This window comes from Mytilus edulis, chromosome 14 (assembly GCF_963676685.1).
Source record: "Mytilus edulis chromosome 14, xbMytEdul2.2, whole genome shotgun sequence".
Taxonomy (NCBI): Eukaryota; Metazoa; Mollusca; class Bivalvia; order Mytilida; family Mytilidae; genus Mytilus; species Mytilus edulis.
In genome coordinates this window covers 16,203,602-16,221,626 of record NC_092357.1, presented here as the reverse complement: position 1 = coordinate 16,221,626, position 18,025 = coordinate 16,203,602, and the positions used below count along the sequence as shown (strand labels likewise).

Below are 18,025 nucleotides of genomic sequence, written 5' to 3'. Positions count from 1 at the left end.
GTGACATAGTCGGAGAATCTAATGTCGCTAATACTTCATTTAAATGCGCTAACCCATTTCCTCTGGCCAGTGCTCCCCATACAGCACGGACATTAACATCGAAATGTCTACTGGCGTTTGTTTCGAGTCTAGGACTAGTGTCAAATGACAGCTTCTGCATGATGACAACCAGAGCAGCGGGCTTGAAGTGTCGTAGCCAATCCATAATTAGCGGGCTGTGAAATGATCTCAACCATATTTCCTCCTCTTACAGCTATATCTCTTGCCTTGTCACAAAAGACAACATGATTAGCAATATCGTTGTAATGCTGCTGTAATTTCTGAATTGCAATTAATCGGTATCCAGATGCCGGTGAGTTACAAGATTTGTAATTGGAAGATTTTAAAGACCCATCAGTTGCTCGAAATACCCTATCTGAACTGTTCAAATGTTTTCTAAGTAAGTTTAAATTTATACGACGCCTAGTAAATGATGATAGGGATCGCTTCTTAAAAATCTTCAGCCGTAAACCTTCTCCTGCATTGCAACCATATGTTTTGCTTTTGTTTCCACTATATATGTGTTTAGATTTGCGAACCACTCTAAATCTCCCCGAAGGCAACCCAAACCTCTTATATGTTTTCTTCTTTCTATTAACCATTGTAAGAACCTCAAATAATCTTGTAAACCTGTTTTACTATTTAACTTTGATTTTGTGATATTATGCTTGCAACTGAAGCCCTCCATACATTGGTCAATTAATATAGAACCTAATAATTGTTTATTACATTTTTTTAAATATATTTATTTGGTGAAATATTCCTTACCAATACATTAGGGCTGCATATAATTAACTGAAAACAATTTTAAAACAAAATTAAATTATAAAAATAATCATCAAAGCATGCCGATCAATGATTGAAATGTGATGCTGCAAAGAGATCGATAGAAAGATCTAAGTAGTTTTTTTCATGGTATCCATAAATAACATCATTTATACCTGTATGAAATCAGCTGAAGACGTACGAAGATGTAAAAACCCTTAAAATCTGTACTTTCACTTCGTATGTTCAAAAGATCAACCAGAGTGCAACGTTCCTGTGTAACCGGAAGTGTTTATTCCTGAAATAGTCCAAAAGAACGAAATATATTACGATATAACATACGATCGAAATCGGAATAAAAATTGGATTTCAAACTAAAAAGATCAAAAAATCATATGAAAGATATTTTATTCAGCTATAAAATTCTTTCTTAATATTTTTTACGATAATTTCCTACGCACACTTTACGGACATGCTGCTGAAATGTAAACATAGCATTTGTTTACAAATTAAAAGAAGGGGTCTCACTAATTAGCGACAACAAGCGTCAAGAAGCGACAACAAGCGACAACAAGCGACAAGAAGCGACAACAAGAATTATTTTAGCGACAACAAGCGACAAGAAGACTATTTAGCGACAAGAAAACATTTTTTTTTTAATAGATATAAAGAAATTTGTATTTAATGTTGTTTTTTTAAATATATGCAGATATGTGTAATTAAAATGTTTTATTATATATATGGATAGACAAAGAAATGAAACATTTGTGAAGAAGAAAGAGATTGAGCTTCTTTTTCATTTTTAAATATGAAGAATATGTTTAAGATAATGTATGTATCTGTTTTCATCAAAGTCAAAGTATGAATAAACGAATGGAGATATATATGGAGCGGGCATAATGGAATATAATATTTTGATTCATTTGCTTAATACTATGCTCTAAGTGTACTCTTGTTATGTCAATTCGATGCTTTATTTATAGAACTCTCAGCCAGGCTTTGCCATCTTTATAATTTAAGCGTGTTTCCAGACCCCACGACGAGGACGTGGTTCTACCTTGGGGTCCATATATATATTTTTTTTAAATTATTTTTAGTCATTTAAAATATAGTAATATGTACATTCCTATCTAACATAATATTTATACATTTTGTACATGGTGGTCCCATCTTGATAAGCAAACATGTGGAACATCAAATGAGATTAACGAGTCGCGTGTCCCGGCCCTGTTTTATTGCTTTTACATACAATTAACACCTTCAACTTTGTACACGCGTCAGACTATACAATTACACGCGCCAGAATATACAATCATTGTAAATTATGAACACCTGTTGAAAACTCAAGATTGTCATTAATTTCCTTTCATCTTCAATCAATATGCATAAACATGATAAATATCGTTTAATGAGGCAATAAACAAATAAAAAGATGAAAACATTCACATTTCAATTTTCTTTTCCTCCTGTTTGATTTCAGTTCTTTGTATTTTACAATTTGTGTCAATATTTTCAGGACAATGATGCACAAATAATTCATTTTGCGAGCTTAATATATATTGCACGAAAAGAGTTTTAAAAAACAAATTATAAGATAAATAATATGTTCTAAAACACAAGGAAAAGTAATCTCATAATACAATAATTAAACGTAATACTGGCTGTTATTCATAATAGATGATAAAATATTATGTAAATAATGTTTCATTTTTTTCTATCAATTTTAACTTTCTTGTCCCTAAAATTATTTTCTTTTGCATATTCTTTTAATATTTATTGCAATAATTAATTTTAATTAAAAAAAAAATGTTTTCTTGTCGCTAAATAGTTTCTTGTCGCTTGTTGTCGCTAAAATAATTCTTGTTGTCGCTTCTTGTCGCTTGTTGACGCTTGTTGTCGCTAAAATTCTTGTTGTCGCTAATTAGTGAGACCGAAAAGAAGGTATACGTCTGCATACATAACTCCGATTTCTATAAAAGTAGGCACACACACTAGTAGATTTAAAAAATAACCAATGGTTATAAAACTGGAACTGACAGTGGAAAGAAATTCTTGTATTGACCTCAAACTTTCTTAACCCCTATTTGCAACATGGCAGCCTCCATGTTTTTAGCATACTCAAACTTTGAAGTACTGTTCTGTCCTAACCAGAGAGAGAGAAAATAAAAGAGGTATGGCAGGAACTGGGGGTGAAGATAACAAATCATTTGGTATGTTTAAATGGGGATGAAAATGTTCCAATAAGTTGTTCCATTTTTTTTGCTTACATGTGTTGTTAGTTTGAAAAGCTCGACAAGAAATGCATGTTTTTGAAAAATAACACTCACATATACAGACCACCTGTACAGAATAATTGACCTCAGAACATACACATATCATTGCACTAGACTTTTATTGGAAAACAATAGGAAACTGTTCATAATAGTGTAAACAAAAAGTTGTCATTTTGGTATCCATTTTGAAAATTAATTCCTTATGATGAACCTTAAAGATGAAAGAGTCTTAGGTTGTATGTACTCTAAAAGTTCTTTGGATTGTTTTAGAATCCACATCTGATTCACGCCACCTCTAAAATAGGCATTTTCACTATAACGTTGTGTTACAAAAATGAAATGTTGTGTTACAAAAAGGGAAGAGAAACATAAATGTAGCACAGGAACAAATTTGATTTTATAATTAAAGATAAGAAACAACCCCTAGTTTTTAGTCCTAACTGAATGGCTATTAGAATAGCAAATGTGATTTTAAAAAGGGTACTATAAGATTAATATAATTAATCCAAGAGAAGTAACTAAACTATATATCACAATTCATGATGCGCTTGTTATGGAAGTACACCACTAATTCATGGTCCCATTGCTTTCTATGTTAAATTCCTCCGTTTCAAGCAGGCACACCTCTTTTGTTTTAAGTTAAAATAAAGTGGCAATCATTGCATTTCAAAGCAACACTTTATGGTGTCTTGTCCTGAAAAAAATCAACATACCTTTAATGGCATGTCAGAAAGAACTGGTTCCCGGAACATCGGATGTATCAAAACAGATCTGACAAACAGACAAAAGGAACCCTCTTTTTAAAATTTGGTGCAGTGTTTTTAATATTCAAAATTAAAAGTCCAAAAGTGTTCTACAATGATCACCAGTCCTTCAGCTTTCATTTGATACCAAAAATACCTAAATATTCTTCATATTTTGAAAGTTACACTCATGCGTAGGAACTATTTTGTGTTAAATATGTACTAGTTTTTGGTATGTCCTTTCTGGTCGGGCCCGAATTAGTGGTGTTACACCTATAACAGAACCAAACTTGCTATATTGACTTGAGCATTACTTTTTTTCATTCTATGATCTATTTCAAGCAATAAAAACATATAAAGCTTTAGTCCAAATACTATTTTACTAATTTTAAGCTCAAATTGGACTGGTAGTAACATATCGGTTATTGAAAGAAAACTGTATATGGATATTAACAATGGCCAATATACTTGATATTCTCGATATCATTGTTTTATTTATTAATTTCTATAAGGAAAACTATGTGCTTACCAATAGTCATATTGTTATCAGAGGTTCCTCATTAAATAAAAATACATTAGTCCAAACTTAAGACATAAATGAGAAAATTGTCCCCCCCCCCTTTTTTCTTTATATTGGAAAAGTTGTTTTTTGTATAAACCATAATTCTGTGGAAAAATATAGATTATTAAGAGCAATTTATATATCCCTCAGCTAGATAACTTGCTAAACTGGTTCAAAATTGCATGTACAGTGATATTTTAGAATTCTTATGAGTATACACCATTTGCCTAGATTTTAAAAGGCTACAATAAGAAAAACAATAAAACTTGAAAAATCATATGATTATTTTGATCAAGAGCTATTTTGTACCACATAAAAATCATAAAATACATGTTTTATTGATTCCAATCAAAAAGAATGCAAAAATAAGAACTTGGAGTCAAGTCTTAACTGAATGCATGTTGTATGACCATAAAAGGCTAAAATACTTGAGTATGCCAATTTAAGAGGTTTAATTTCCCATAAAAAAGGATGGTTCACCAACAAAAAGATGATCAAACATGATTACTAACATCAAATTTGTCCTATTTTCTTTGGAATAGGTACAATTTCTAAAAATTGGATTTCTGATAATTCTCTGTAATAGGTAGTACACCACTAATTCATGGTCCCATTACTTTCTATGTTTATTCCTCCGTTTCAAACAGGCACACCTCTTTTGTTTTAAGTTCAAATAAAGTGGCAATCATTGCATTTCAAAGCAACACTTTATGGTGTCTTGTACTGAAAAAATCAACATACCTTTAATGATATATACATTGTGTAAGAAAGAACTGGTTCCCGCAACTTCGGATGTACCAACAGGTACATCAGATCTGACAAACAGACAAAATGTACTGTCTTTTTAAAATTTGGTGCAGTGTTTTTAATATTCAAAATTAAAAGTCCAAAAGTATTCTACAATGATCACCAGTCCTTCAACTTTCATTTGATACCAAAATTACCTAAATATTCTTCATATTTTGAAAGTTACACTCATGCGTAGGAACTATTTTGTGTTAAATATGTACTAGTTTCTGGTATGTGCTTTCTGGTCGGGCTTGAATTAGTGGTGTTACACCTATAACAGAACCAAACTTGCTATATTGACTTGAGCATTACTTTTTCTCATTCTATGATATATTTCAAGCAATAAAAAACATAAAAAGCTTTAGTCCAAATACTGTTTTACTAATTTTAAGCTCAAATTGGACTGGTAGTAACATATCGGTTATTGAAAGAAAACTGCATATGGATATTACCAATGGCCAATATACTTTTTTTATTCTCAATATTATTGTTTTATTTATTAATTTCTATTAGGAAAGCTATGTGCTTACCAATAGTCATATTGTTATCAGAGGTTCCTCATTAAATAAAAATACATTAGTCCAAACTTAAGACATCAATAAGAAAATTGTCCCCCCTTTTTTCTTTAAATTGGAAAAGTTTTTTTATTTGTATAAACCATAATTCTGTGAAAAAAATATAGATTATTAAGAGCAATTTATATATCCCTCAGCTTGATAACTTGCTAAACTGGTTCAAAATTGCATGTACAGTGAGATTTTAGAATTCTTATATGAGTATATACCATTTGCCTAGATTGTAAAAGGCTACAATAAGAAAAACAATAAAACTTGAAAAATCATATGATTATTTTGATCAAGAGCTATTTTGTACCACATACAAGTAATAAAATACATGTTTTATTGATTCCATTCAAAAAGAATGCAAAAATAAGAACTTGGAGTCAAGTCTTTACTGCATGCATGTTGTATGACCATAAAAGGCTAAAATACTTGAGTATGCCAATTCAAGAGCTTTAATTTCCCATAAAAAAGGATGGTTCACCAACAAAAAGATGATCAAACATGATTACTAACATCAAATTTGACCTATTTTCTTTGGAATAGGTACAATTTCTAAAAATTGGATTTCTGATGATTCTCTGTATTAGAGGTCGGTCATTTAAAGACGTAACAACCGAATCATATACGTTGACGTATCCGCATCTGCAGATATACCAAAAAACAGTATGTGATCCCGAAAATTTAATATTATGTACTTTCAATAATGCAAATGGACGACTGATTAATTTCTAATGAAGAAATTTACAAAACAATAAGGAAATTTCGAGTTTTTGTGGAATATGTAACCCGACTTTAAAAGATATTCCGGATAGTTGGAACAGTTTACAGGGATGATAGGAGTGAATACGGTAAAATCAAATGTTTGTGTATGAACTTGTGCTCACGGAGAACCATATTGTTATTTGAAAAATAGAGTGATACTCAGTACTTTTCTATTACATTTTATGATACAATCGCAAATGAACACTATTCAAAGTTCCTTACATATATATATAAGTAGTACATTTGATTTTATTTTGTGTTTATTCATGTAAGATCTTAAAATATTTTTTAACTAGATTATTAAAGGATTGTGTACGATATTCGTGTACCTGCCCTACATTGGCTTCTTTTCAACAGCGTGTAAAAGAAGTTGATAGAACCCCTTATTTTTTTTTTTTTACAAAATACCACTTTCATAAATATTGTAACTATATGTTTGATTGTTTCGAAGAGATTCTAATTAGTTTTTTTTTAATGAAGCATGGTCTTATTAATAAGCTCGGGATCACATAATATTTTTCGATATATCTGCAGATGCGGATACGTCAACGTATACGATACGGTTGATACGTTTGTAAATGACCGACCTCTAATAGAGGTAACCGGTGAGATCACGAATCACGTACGAATCACGAAAGTATCACCTAATTTGCCGTATGACACGAAGTGGGATCATTAATTTCAAGTAAGGATGCCTAACTGTTCATGTGTATCTCGCTTTGATTATAAGTGCATTTTGTATTGATTGATACGCGTACTGCCTGTTTTATTCTTTTTATTTTGTATGTCGTCGTCAGTCACGGAGCATTTTCTGGTGGGAATAGAGAGGGGTTATATTTTTTTAGAACAAAATATTTTGATTCTGATTTTGGTAAAAAAATAATTCTGGCCAGCACCTAGAGTATGAAACGACCGTTTGATTTGTAGGGGGAGGGCTGAAATAAAAAGGCAGGACAGACCATAAGGAAATCATAAAAAGATAAAAAGATAGGCTCTCTAATTTTTCATTATTGTAAACTTGAACCTTTAAAAACAAGTAACAACTTTCGTTGAATGCAGTACCAAACTCTCCCAAACCACGCATCTCGCGTTGAAATTGTGACCAAAACATGAGTTAAGGGTCCGATCATTTAACTGGCATGGAAAAGGGGGGGGGGGGGGGTATTCTTTGAAATAAATAACTTGATTCCAAATTCTTAGAGACTGAACGAATAAAGAATGGCTAGAAATGGCAGAGACAAAAATAATTTCTGACGAGAAAATTGAACATGTCCTTCCTTGAACATGCCCTTCTCCCCGGTGCTTTGCTTTTGCGCTATTTGGCATTTCATTTGCGCCAAAAACAATCTTTCATTTGCGCCACAAACAATATTTCATTTGTGCCAAAAATAGTGTTATTATACGGTAAAATGATACATGGGTAATAAATAATCTTGCGTGTAGCAGTTGATTTTCTAAAACAAATAATCTGACTGGTCAAATCTGCTCGACCGGTCCCCTCAGAATCAAATGATTGCCTCCTTATACCATCCTCAAAGATAGATGATCGATACCCACTTTAACTGCGATATAAAATGATATATAGAAAAAAGACGGGGGGGGAATGGGGGTTGGGTATCTAACTGATTTATTTTTTATTATTGGTTGCAAATTTCTTGAAATGGACAGTGTCCCCTAGAGTCCCTTGAGAAATTTGAGATTAACATGAAAAGGTGGCGCGGGGGAGGGGGAGGGGGTTCTTTTGGAAAAAATATATTTTATTTTGATTTCTTAGGAAGAAAAAAATCTTATCTTTGATAATCACACCAAAAAAAAGTGTTAAATTTAAAAAAAAAAAAAATTGTAGCGCCGCATAAATGGTCGGTTCCTACTAGTTAAAATGGTTCTTTTTGAACAAATATATATTCAATATCTTCTATATGTTTTTCTTTCAAACACATGCACCGTAATCAATTAATAGATTGTCCCCATGATTAAATCATGCTATCATTCCACGTGACTATTAAAAGTGTAGAAGGTGACCACCACAGGTATACATTAATACGTACTATTTCGTTTTGATCCGTACATAGGCACTTCCGGTATATAAGTTACAAATACATAGTCTTATACATCCATCCTTATACTTGAAAGCTCGTATTAAATCGTTGTTTTCTAATAAAGGGAACTTTGTGAGGTGTCAAGGGGTATTTAAGTCGATTATTCGATTTTAATAAACTTTACCCAATATGAAAATCACTGCTCCTAATACGTTCGTTCGTCATTATTCGTCGGTTCGTGATCTCACCGGTTACCTCTATTAGGAAGTACACCACTAATTCATGGTCCCATTGCTTTCTATATTTTATTCCTCCGTTTCAAGCAGGCACACCTCTTTTGTTTTAAGTTCAAATAAAGTGGCAATCATTGCATTTCAAAGCAACACTTTATGGTGTCTTGTACTGAAAAAATCAACATACCTTTAATGGCATATACATTGTGTAAGAAAGAACTGGTTCCCGGAACTTCGGATGTACCAAAAACAGGTACATCAGATCTAACAAACAGACAAAATCTACCCTCTTTTTAAAATTTGATGCAGTGTTTTTAATATTCAAAATTAAAAGTCCAAAAGTGTTCTACAATGATCACCAGTCCTTCAGCTTTCATTTGATACCAACAATACCTAAATATTCTACATATTTTGAAAGTTACACGCATGCGTAGGAACTATTTTGTGTTAAATATGTACTAGTTTCTGGTATGTGCTTTCTGGTCGGGCCCGAATTAGTGGTGTTACACCTTATAAATGCCATGTTGTCCTTGGAACTATTTTGTATTAGCATAATTTATCGAGGTATTCTAGTGAATATTTTTTAATAGTAAGAATATGACATATTGCATCATATATCAATATTATTTGAATAACCCCAAACAAGATAATTAACAAATATGTTTAATATGTTATATTTTATAACTGTAAATGTCCCTTGGTTTTGTGAGTCTTTGTTTACTCCTTGGTTTTGATTCTTATTGTCTTAACAAATTTATTTTATATTTCAGATAATTCAAGCCAATCTGGGCCATCAAGGCCACAAACTGCAGCATCTTCAACAATTTATCAACGTTGGATGTCAGGTAATAAGTTGAACTAACCTTTTGTTAATGCAGATAATACGATGTCAGGTAAAACTGTTAAGGCATCAGATAATGTAGCACGACAGGTTACACAAAATTACAACTGGAGTGTATGTCAATATGGTCATTTTGTTAAAAAGTCACTCCGGTATGAATCAAACACTTTCAATCTTGGACAATACAACTACGGGAACATATTGCTTAAAGCAACACGTTTGGATTGATGTCTATTTTAAAAAATTGACGATAGCTTACGAAAAAAAATGTAAATTCAAAATGGCAAATGTTGGGTTTGAGAATTAAAAGAATCAATCACATTTTGAAAGTGGTTATTTAAGAAATGAGTCATGCAAGCTATAGCATTGACATATTCCCATGATAAAATACTAAATCATGATGCTTTGAAAAATTGATATTTTACAAAATGATAACACAAATGGACAATATCATTCATTATTCGTCAATATACATATTATACATACTAAACATAATACACTTGATTAAAAAAAAATACATGTATACGGCGGTTAAGGTTGTCCTACGATAGAACGATTCTATGCTGGTGAGTTTGTTTACATTTAATCAGAACGGCAATAAAACAACCGTTATGTTGCTTATTTTTTTTCTCAGATAATACTATGTGCCATGCAAAGAATATTACAACTTTTTTTTATGCAAAGTCATACAAATTTGCCAAAGAAAATTGTCCTGACGACGTGCTGGTTAAACGGTCCTGGTTCTGTGTACCTGCGTCCTGGATCTGTGCCTTTATATTTTAGTTCATTGATCATTGATGCAGAAAATGTGTGTAATTTATAAAAAAATATACCTATTACATATTTTTTAGGATATTTCATAAAAGCAAATTTGAGTTTGTTATGTTTTAATATGATTTTTGAAAGGGGTGCAAGATCTTTTTTATTGATGTGTTTTAAGCATTTTTAAACTGTTATTATCTTTTGTTTTGAAGATGTATGTGCTGATAACTGTTATTGACTAATTAGATGTTATCTGTTTTCTTAAAATTGATATTGTGGTGAACTGTTATTACGATGAAAAAAAAATTACCCCTGTTTACTCTTTTTTAATTCACTGTTTTCTGTTTTCTCATTTAAAAGAGGATCGAAAGAAACCAAAGAGACAGTCAAACTCATAAATCTAAAACAAACTGACAACGCCATGGCTAAAAAGGAAAATTACAAACAGACAAACAATAGTACACATGACACAACATAGAAAACTAAAGAATAAACAACACGAACCCTACCAAAAAACTAGGGGTGATCTTAGGTAATTTAAAATTCTGTTATCTGTTATCAATATTTTGAATTTACTAAACCATTTGCATATGGTTCGCGGGATTATGATCCTTTTGCATGACCATCAAAATACGGTGTAAAATATCCAATACCTATATAAAAAGATTATGTGGTATGTTTGCCGATAAGGACAAATCGTCACAGAAAACAAACGAGGTGATTGTTAACAATTAAACGTCACCGTACGACATTCAACAATGACCCAAATATCCAATTGTAAAGGTTTTTGCACCAAGTACCTTTCGATTGTTAGTTTACATATAATGTAGAAAATCATCAATTTCAAGGGCAATTAAGATCTAAAATAAAACTATTCTAATAAGATATATTTTCATCTGATATTGGCGGAAGATGTTGCCCTTTTATGAAATATAAGTTACGATTATTTGAAAACGCTTATTAAACAGGCAAATGAATGTAATAAAGTAAAAATAGGAGTCACAAATCTTGTCTGATTTTCTTATATATACTATATAGAATAGGTCTTCTATATTTGGTGTAGGGAAAAAAATTATAATGTACAATGTCATGTCAGTCTCGCAGGTCTAGTATATTTGGTTTATGGTTTGGATTGTAAGGGTTACATGTCCAACAGACAGGTTTATCTGACGTCGATCTCATTTTCACGGTTCATTGCTCTGTGTTCAGTTTTTGTGTTTTTTGTCATTTTTTCTTAAACTATAAGCAATAGGTCAACTATATTTGTTGTTTGGAAAGATTGTGAGCTATACATGTCTGCCTGGTATTGTTTATCTGACCTTGTCCTAGTTCATCTGTCAAGGTTTAGATTTTGTTTGTTACGTCAGTTTCTCAGAAACTATAAGTAATAGGTCAACTATATGTAGTGTATTGCATGATTGTAAGGTGTACATGTATTTCTCCTTCGGTTTACTGTAGATTTCATTTTGTGGGTATCAATTTTCATTGATAAAGAAAAAGTGGTATGTTTGTTGATATCTAATTTTGTGGTTTTGCCGAGGTCTGCATAAACGCCTTCAGTATATTTGTCTTTCGTTGAATATTTAATTTTGTGGTTTACCTGTACCCACGAAATCCATGAAACTTGGTATCAAACGAAAAATAATGCATCCACAGTATATGATCTTGACCTCATTTTCTTGGATTAAGTTAAGTGTATGTGATAGTTGAAGTAAAGCTATATATTTAGAATTATCAACATTATATCAATGCCAAGTAAAGACGGCGATACATTATAGCGTGTGCACTCTTGTTTACGGTTTACTGTGTGTTGCAACATGACAGAATATTGACCGATAAAAATTATGACACAATTGCTTTTAATTTCTATTTTTTCAGTTTTTGTTGCATTATTGATACATCTAGTTCTACAAGAAACAACACCTTTTTGTGCTTTTTCGTGCATGGAGCAATGGATAAACCATCATCGCATGGGGCCTACAGATATTTTTCTTTTATACCCAAGATATTGTTCATTGGTTCAGTCATCATTATGTAAACGCCCAATGGACATAACTCTAATGGATGAACAAAATTTATCAGTCATGAATATTAAAAACTGTGTATCGAGTTTGAATGTAAACAATACAGGTACAATTGTTGCAATAGGTAATCTTAGAGCGCTTCAAACTAAAAAACAGAATCAACTTGAACACGATGATCCAATACAACTTCATACGTTTTTCCCTGATTTTCAAACCGAAGAATTTTTGACAGAGATTGAAGATGTTCTCAACAGCACAAATGGAGATTTAAAACTATGCAATGATTTTGATAAATATAAGATGTATGGAAACCCAGGAATTGTTCTTGAAAAAAGACCTACAATGTTCTCTTTAGATTATATTTTTCATGATAGGTATACTACAAAGTCGAACAATACAATACGAATACGGGTATTTGCTAGTAAGGATGTAGATTGTGCAACGATTATGAATGACGTACTTATATTTATAACCTCAATTGGGTTTGTTCAAGGTATATATACTTTTCCAAATCAACCATACCAGGAAGACCTCGCAATAATTCAACATTTGCATGACATGAACACAATATATATAACTGAAGATGGACAGTCATACTTATTGAACTGGATATGTTTTAGACTCGTTTTTTATGTTTTATTCTGCTTTCTTACTGTGAAAATATGGCGTTTTATATCTAAAATGTCCGAGGCAAAACCACATTACCGCTTCAGCGGTACGTCATTTCAAATATACATTTGTAACCCATTATTAATATCTACCAATACACCGTTCATGGATATGTTAATAACATACATCTTAAAAAGAGCTTGGTTTAGAAAGGTATTAATAATTGGTAGTAGTTATGTCGCTACACACACTATGTTACTCATATTTCATAAAACGACCCAACTGATTGATATGAATCAGGTGATATTTATTTCGGTGTATTATAGTGTACTATTATTTATCATATTTATGATTGAATGCCTTTCCAACTTTATAGGTAAAAGTGTTAAGTTGTTACCAGAGCCTATTGAAACATTTGAATCATCGATTATGTCGTCATTGCCTGTATGTCTTTCATTCAGTTTGGTCAGTATTTTAACAGTACAAAATCCATTTCTATTTGTGGCAACAAAACTAGCTTCAATTTATAAATCGGCCGTACACATTTGCGCAGCTTCTTCTATTCTTAATACGACGCTTCTTGTTCCTGTCCTGTTGAACTATAATATGTCTAAAAATCTATATTTGATGTGGAACCAATTTTCGATGTCGCTACTAATGTCGAAATTTATTTCAAAAGATGTAGCCATCTGTTATATTTCTTTTTATATATTTCAACTTTCTTTTTTTAGATATTTGCTTTTTATTGTGGATCATATAAGCAGCCTCTTGCAGATTCTTTTTAATTTATACAATCAGTCTGTTATATTAATGATCTCAATTAAAATATGGATCCCATTAATATTTTTGTGCATATCATATCTTAAAGATGTTTTAAATGAATATAACAAAGTATACCAGGATTGCTATAAAGTTGTAGTTAGACTTCTTAAAAAACAGGAAAAAAAAGGGAATCAATGTATTAAAGATAAAAAGGTTGCCTTTCTAGTTATGGGAAAAAATCCAAAAATTGATACGACTAAATGTGAAATATCTTCAAACGTTATTTTATTTTATAACCATGGAGATGTACACATAACGCCTAAATTCTTTTATGAGATCAGAAAAGTCCTAGAAGAAGTCGTAGGATTTTCATTATCTATAAAACAAATATTCTGTAAGGAATTTATGGTATTTATTTTTCGAACGTATCCTATCATTTTTACAATGTTGGTGTTAAAAATGTCTAACTTTTCTTCGGATCAATTCGAATCAGTGGAACAATTTCTCGTTAGTTTAGTGTTGTTTCACTTATATTCAAAGCTTTGTTTACATCGATCATCCCCGAATAATGACATCTCGTCTAATGAATATCTAGAAAATCAGATACAAGTTTTAGTAAGAGAACACGAGGATACATTTAATGTAAGTCGTTTAAATAACCAAGACATAGATTATCCAGTTCTTACATATGGACTGAAGATTGCAGCAGCTGTAAGTGTTGTTACAGTAGTTTCAATATATTTGTTTTCACTGCTAGAAATAAATGTTTTACAAATTGACGTATTTCCTGTGCTATTGTATAGATATTTTCGCAATTCTGAAATCATGATTTTACATAATGCAATTGTCATAATATTTCTAATTTATTTTGTTTTGCTCCATTTCGTAAAATAATCGATTTGATAAAAAAGAAATACTTCTACTTACAAATTTCGTTGAAAACCGGACGGCCTTTATGGTTCCATAAGAAAGTCAGTATCAGAATGATAAGATTTTAACTAAATTTGTTAATGTCGTTTTAATTTGTTTATATGAGCATCACTGATGAGTCTTTTCTAGACGAAATTTCACATCCGGGTATCTTTGATAAGTTTTTTCCCCATTTTGTCTCAAAGAAGGGAATTTATTATATAAGATGGAAATCAATACGAATGATATTTTATCTCTAGCTTAGTATTGTTATCATTTAAAAGCAAATACGTTTAGGAATTGTAATACAAAGCTTTTTTTTAAAATAAGACGATGTGGGATGAGTGCCAACAGAGACATATATACACAGAGATTGGCAACTCCGTGAAATCCCGTTAAAGATCGCGGCCCAGAATGAGATTCTCGTCGATAAAATTTAGAACATGCAATCAAGTCGGGGATGAATAACCTCGATAGATAATCAAGAGAAGCAATGGGAAAATTATATCAGATCATATTATAATTTCTTTTCTAATAAAAAAAACTTGAATGTTATATTTCTCTTTAAGCATTTATTGAGAAAAATATTGTTATATGATATGCATTTCATAATTAAAATTTCAAATCTGGTAATGCTCAATTGTTATAACAAGAAAATTTTCGGTACGGCATATATCTTTGCAATAGTTTGTTTAATTACACAGTGAAATTGTGTGTGTCCGATTTTCCGGTAATTAGGTCCTAAATAGAGTTGTGACTGTTGATTCACAGGTGTGCGATTACGCAATTTATTGCCCTCCGATCACCTGAATATTACCGGAGGTGAATTCTAAATGGATTATTACTTGGCAATTGTTTTTTTAAAAATTTACAAATTCTGACATATTATTTTAACCATGACCAGAACTTTATTTTAACAGAAGCACTCGGCAATACTATAGTGTATATTCAATCAGGAAAACAAAAAGAGTCTTTTAACATGTAAAAAAAAAGAAATGAGGCAACTTTGTCATATCAGAGACATTATATGTCTCTGGTCATATATATAAAAATATGTAGCCAGTAGAATTTTGTGGCCGAATTTTGTCTCGTGAGGAACTGAATTTATATCTGTTTTAATTTAATTATAATGTTAAATTGTCGATTGACCTAAAATAAAATTATTTATGGAACATTTGCGTAAATTTCCTCAATGAAAGTACATTATAGTGTTGTCGAAATCACTATTTTTTGCTGCCATGAAATATTGAATATGAATCCGTCATTATTTGTGTTTTTTTAAAGACTTAATATCACAGACTTTGATTAAAAACAATATGTTTCATAAGTACAGTAAAATGCTCTGCTCAACTCTGGGAACATTATATCTAACGTTAATATGTTCCTGCTCAACTGTAGAATTTTAATGTTTTGTTTCATAAACCACTGGAGTATTTCAACATTCTTATCTTTACTCTTTCCAGAGACATATATACACAGTGAAACTTGAGTTTGAAATTAGAAAGATTTAAAATTGTGCACAAGTTTTATCTGATCTTTTGTGGGTTTATGTTGTTCAAGGTAATTTTCTGTGCAGTTATTTTCATTTCATTTGTTATTTTTTTCCTCTGTGTTACACGACCTTGTACTTTTTGATTTGCCCCTTGACATCTCCTGCTTCTGTTTAAACCTTTACCACAAATATCTCATCTGTTTTAAATAAAATAGTCTCATTCCCGGAATTTGTTATACAGGAATTCATATTAATATCAGATTTTTATAAGCATATCAACTGCGTGGTCTCTTCCCACAACTTGTGTCAGTTAGGACGGAATGCATCAATAGGTACATACATGTACCAGGTCATGGATATAATATAAGTACACGTTATGTGCTTTAGACCTTCACAAGAATTCTTAAACATTCATAAATGTGCAAAGAATATTGTTGTCGTTGGGTTGTTGTCTCATTGACATATATACCTCACATTTCTGTTTAGTCATAGCATCTGTGCCTTTTCAACTTATTGCAGAAAATATTACCATAAACATTTTTTCAAAACAGGAGAGATGAAATAGTGATCACAGAATGAGGACATGTAAACTTAAACAACACAACAGATAAATATAAATAAGCACCATTGACAATTTTTTAAAGGACTTAAACAAACATAGATGGTGACCAATGTAAGCGACTAGTGTACAGTAGCAGAGTGAACATTTCTTGCTTCTTTTTCTACACATTTTGTCATTTTATGTAAACAATTACATATGTTACTTTCCATGGAGAGGAAGGAATTTGTGAATAGAGTGGCCTTCTAATGATAGTCATACATGTAAATCCTTGTCTCATTAGCAATCATACTAAATCATCATATTGTTATACATCTACATGTATGGTTTCTTGTTAAAACTATGTAAACTTTGTAAACATAAATAAGACTAATGAAGTTGAACACAAGATATTTATTTGCTTTTTTATCCATTTTACAGTCAGGATAAGCACATGTACTTTTCTCTCTTACATAACCATTGTTAGTTTTAAGTATCACATTGATAGTAGTAATCAGTCCACTACATGACTGTGCCGTCACTTTTGGAAAAAGTCATCACTAGTTGTTTCTGTTTGCCAGGGAGTCTTATTTTCAATCAGAAAGACTTGGGAGTCCTACATTCATGATATGATATTATATCTCTTGTGTGCTGCACTGATGCAGGTAAATTTGATCAACATCTTTGTTCTTTTATAGCATGCAGGACCCTGTTAAAAAAAAGAAAGCTGTCAGATACTGAATGTAAATCTATATAAATTGTAAATGTCATCAAAGTGGTGGAAATAATGAAAAAAAAAACAACTTCTATGCACAAATCAAGTATGTCATAGGAAAGTAATGCATGTGCTGGGTACAATAATTCTCTGAAGATGGAAAAGTTTATAAACTGTAAACGAACAGGGGTCTGTCTTGATATTGAAGCAAAACACCATGGGCGACTGCTATAATACTGATTTTAAATTGTAAATTGCATCAAAGTGGGTGAAAATATGATAAAAACAACCTCTCTATGCAAATTCAGTATGTCATAGGAAATGAGACATATCTCCATCCAAATCACAATGTGTAAAAAGTAAACCAATTATAGATGAAAATACGGCCTTAAACATACTCATACTCAACAGCAAGTTGTAAAGGGCCCCAAAATGACTAATGTATAAAACTTCATACAGGAGAACCAACGGTCGTATCTCTAAAAAAAAACGAGCAACGAGAAATACTAATGAACCACACCAACATGTTGTTTGGTATATTACCAAAGGTTAAAATTGTAACTGCTGTTGCAAAATCCTCCCGTCCAAAATTTAACAAAAAACAT

General features: G+C 31.5%; 1 protein-coding gene across 2 annotated transcripts in view; it reads left to right on the top strand.

Annotated features, from left to right (window-relative positions):
* Positions 1 to 17,681, top strand: part of LOC139502696 (uncharacterized) — a 45,321-nt gene extending 27,640 nt beyond the window's left edge. For both annotated transcript variants that reach the window (XM_071292239.1, XM_071292238.1), the window contains 2 exons: positions 9,539 to 9,613; positions 12,250 to 17,681. In XM_071292239.1, coding sequence (XP_071148340.1) covers positions 9,539 to 9,613; positions 12,250 to 14,660 — 2,486 coding nt within the window. In that variant the 3' untranslated portion in view covers positions 14,661 to 17,681. The remainder of the gene's footprint in view (positions 1 to 9,538; positions 9,614 to 12,249) is intronic.
* The last annotated feature ends 344 nt before the right edge of the window (positions 17,682 to 18,025 follow it).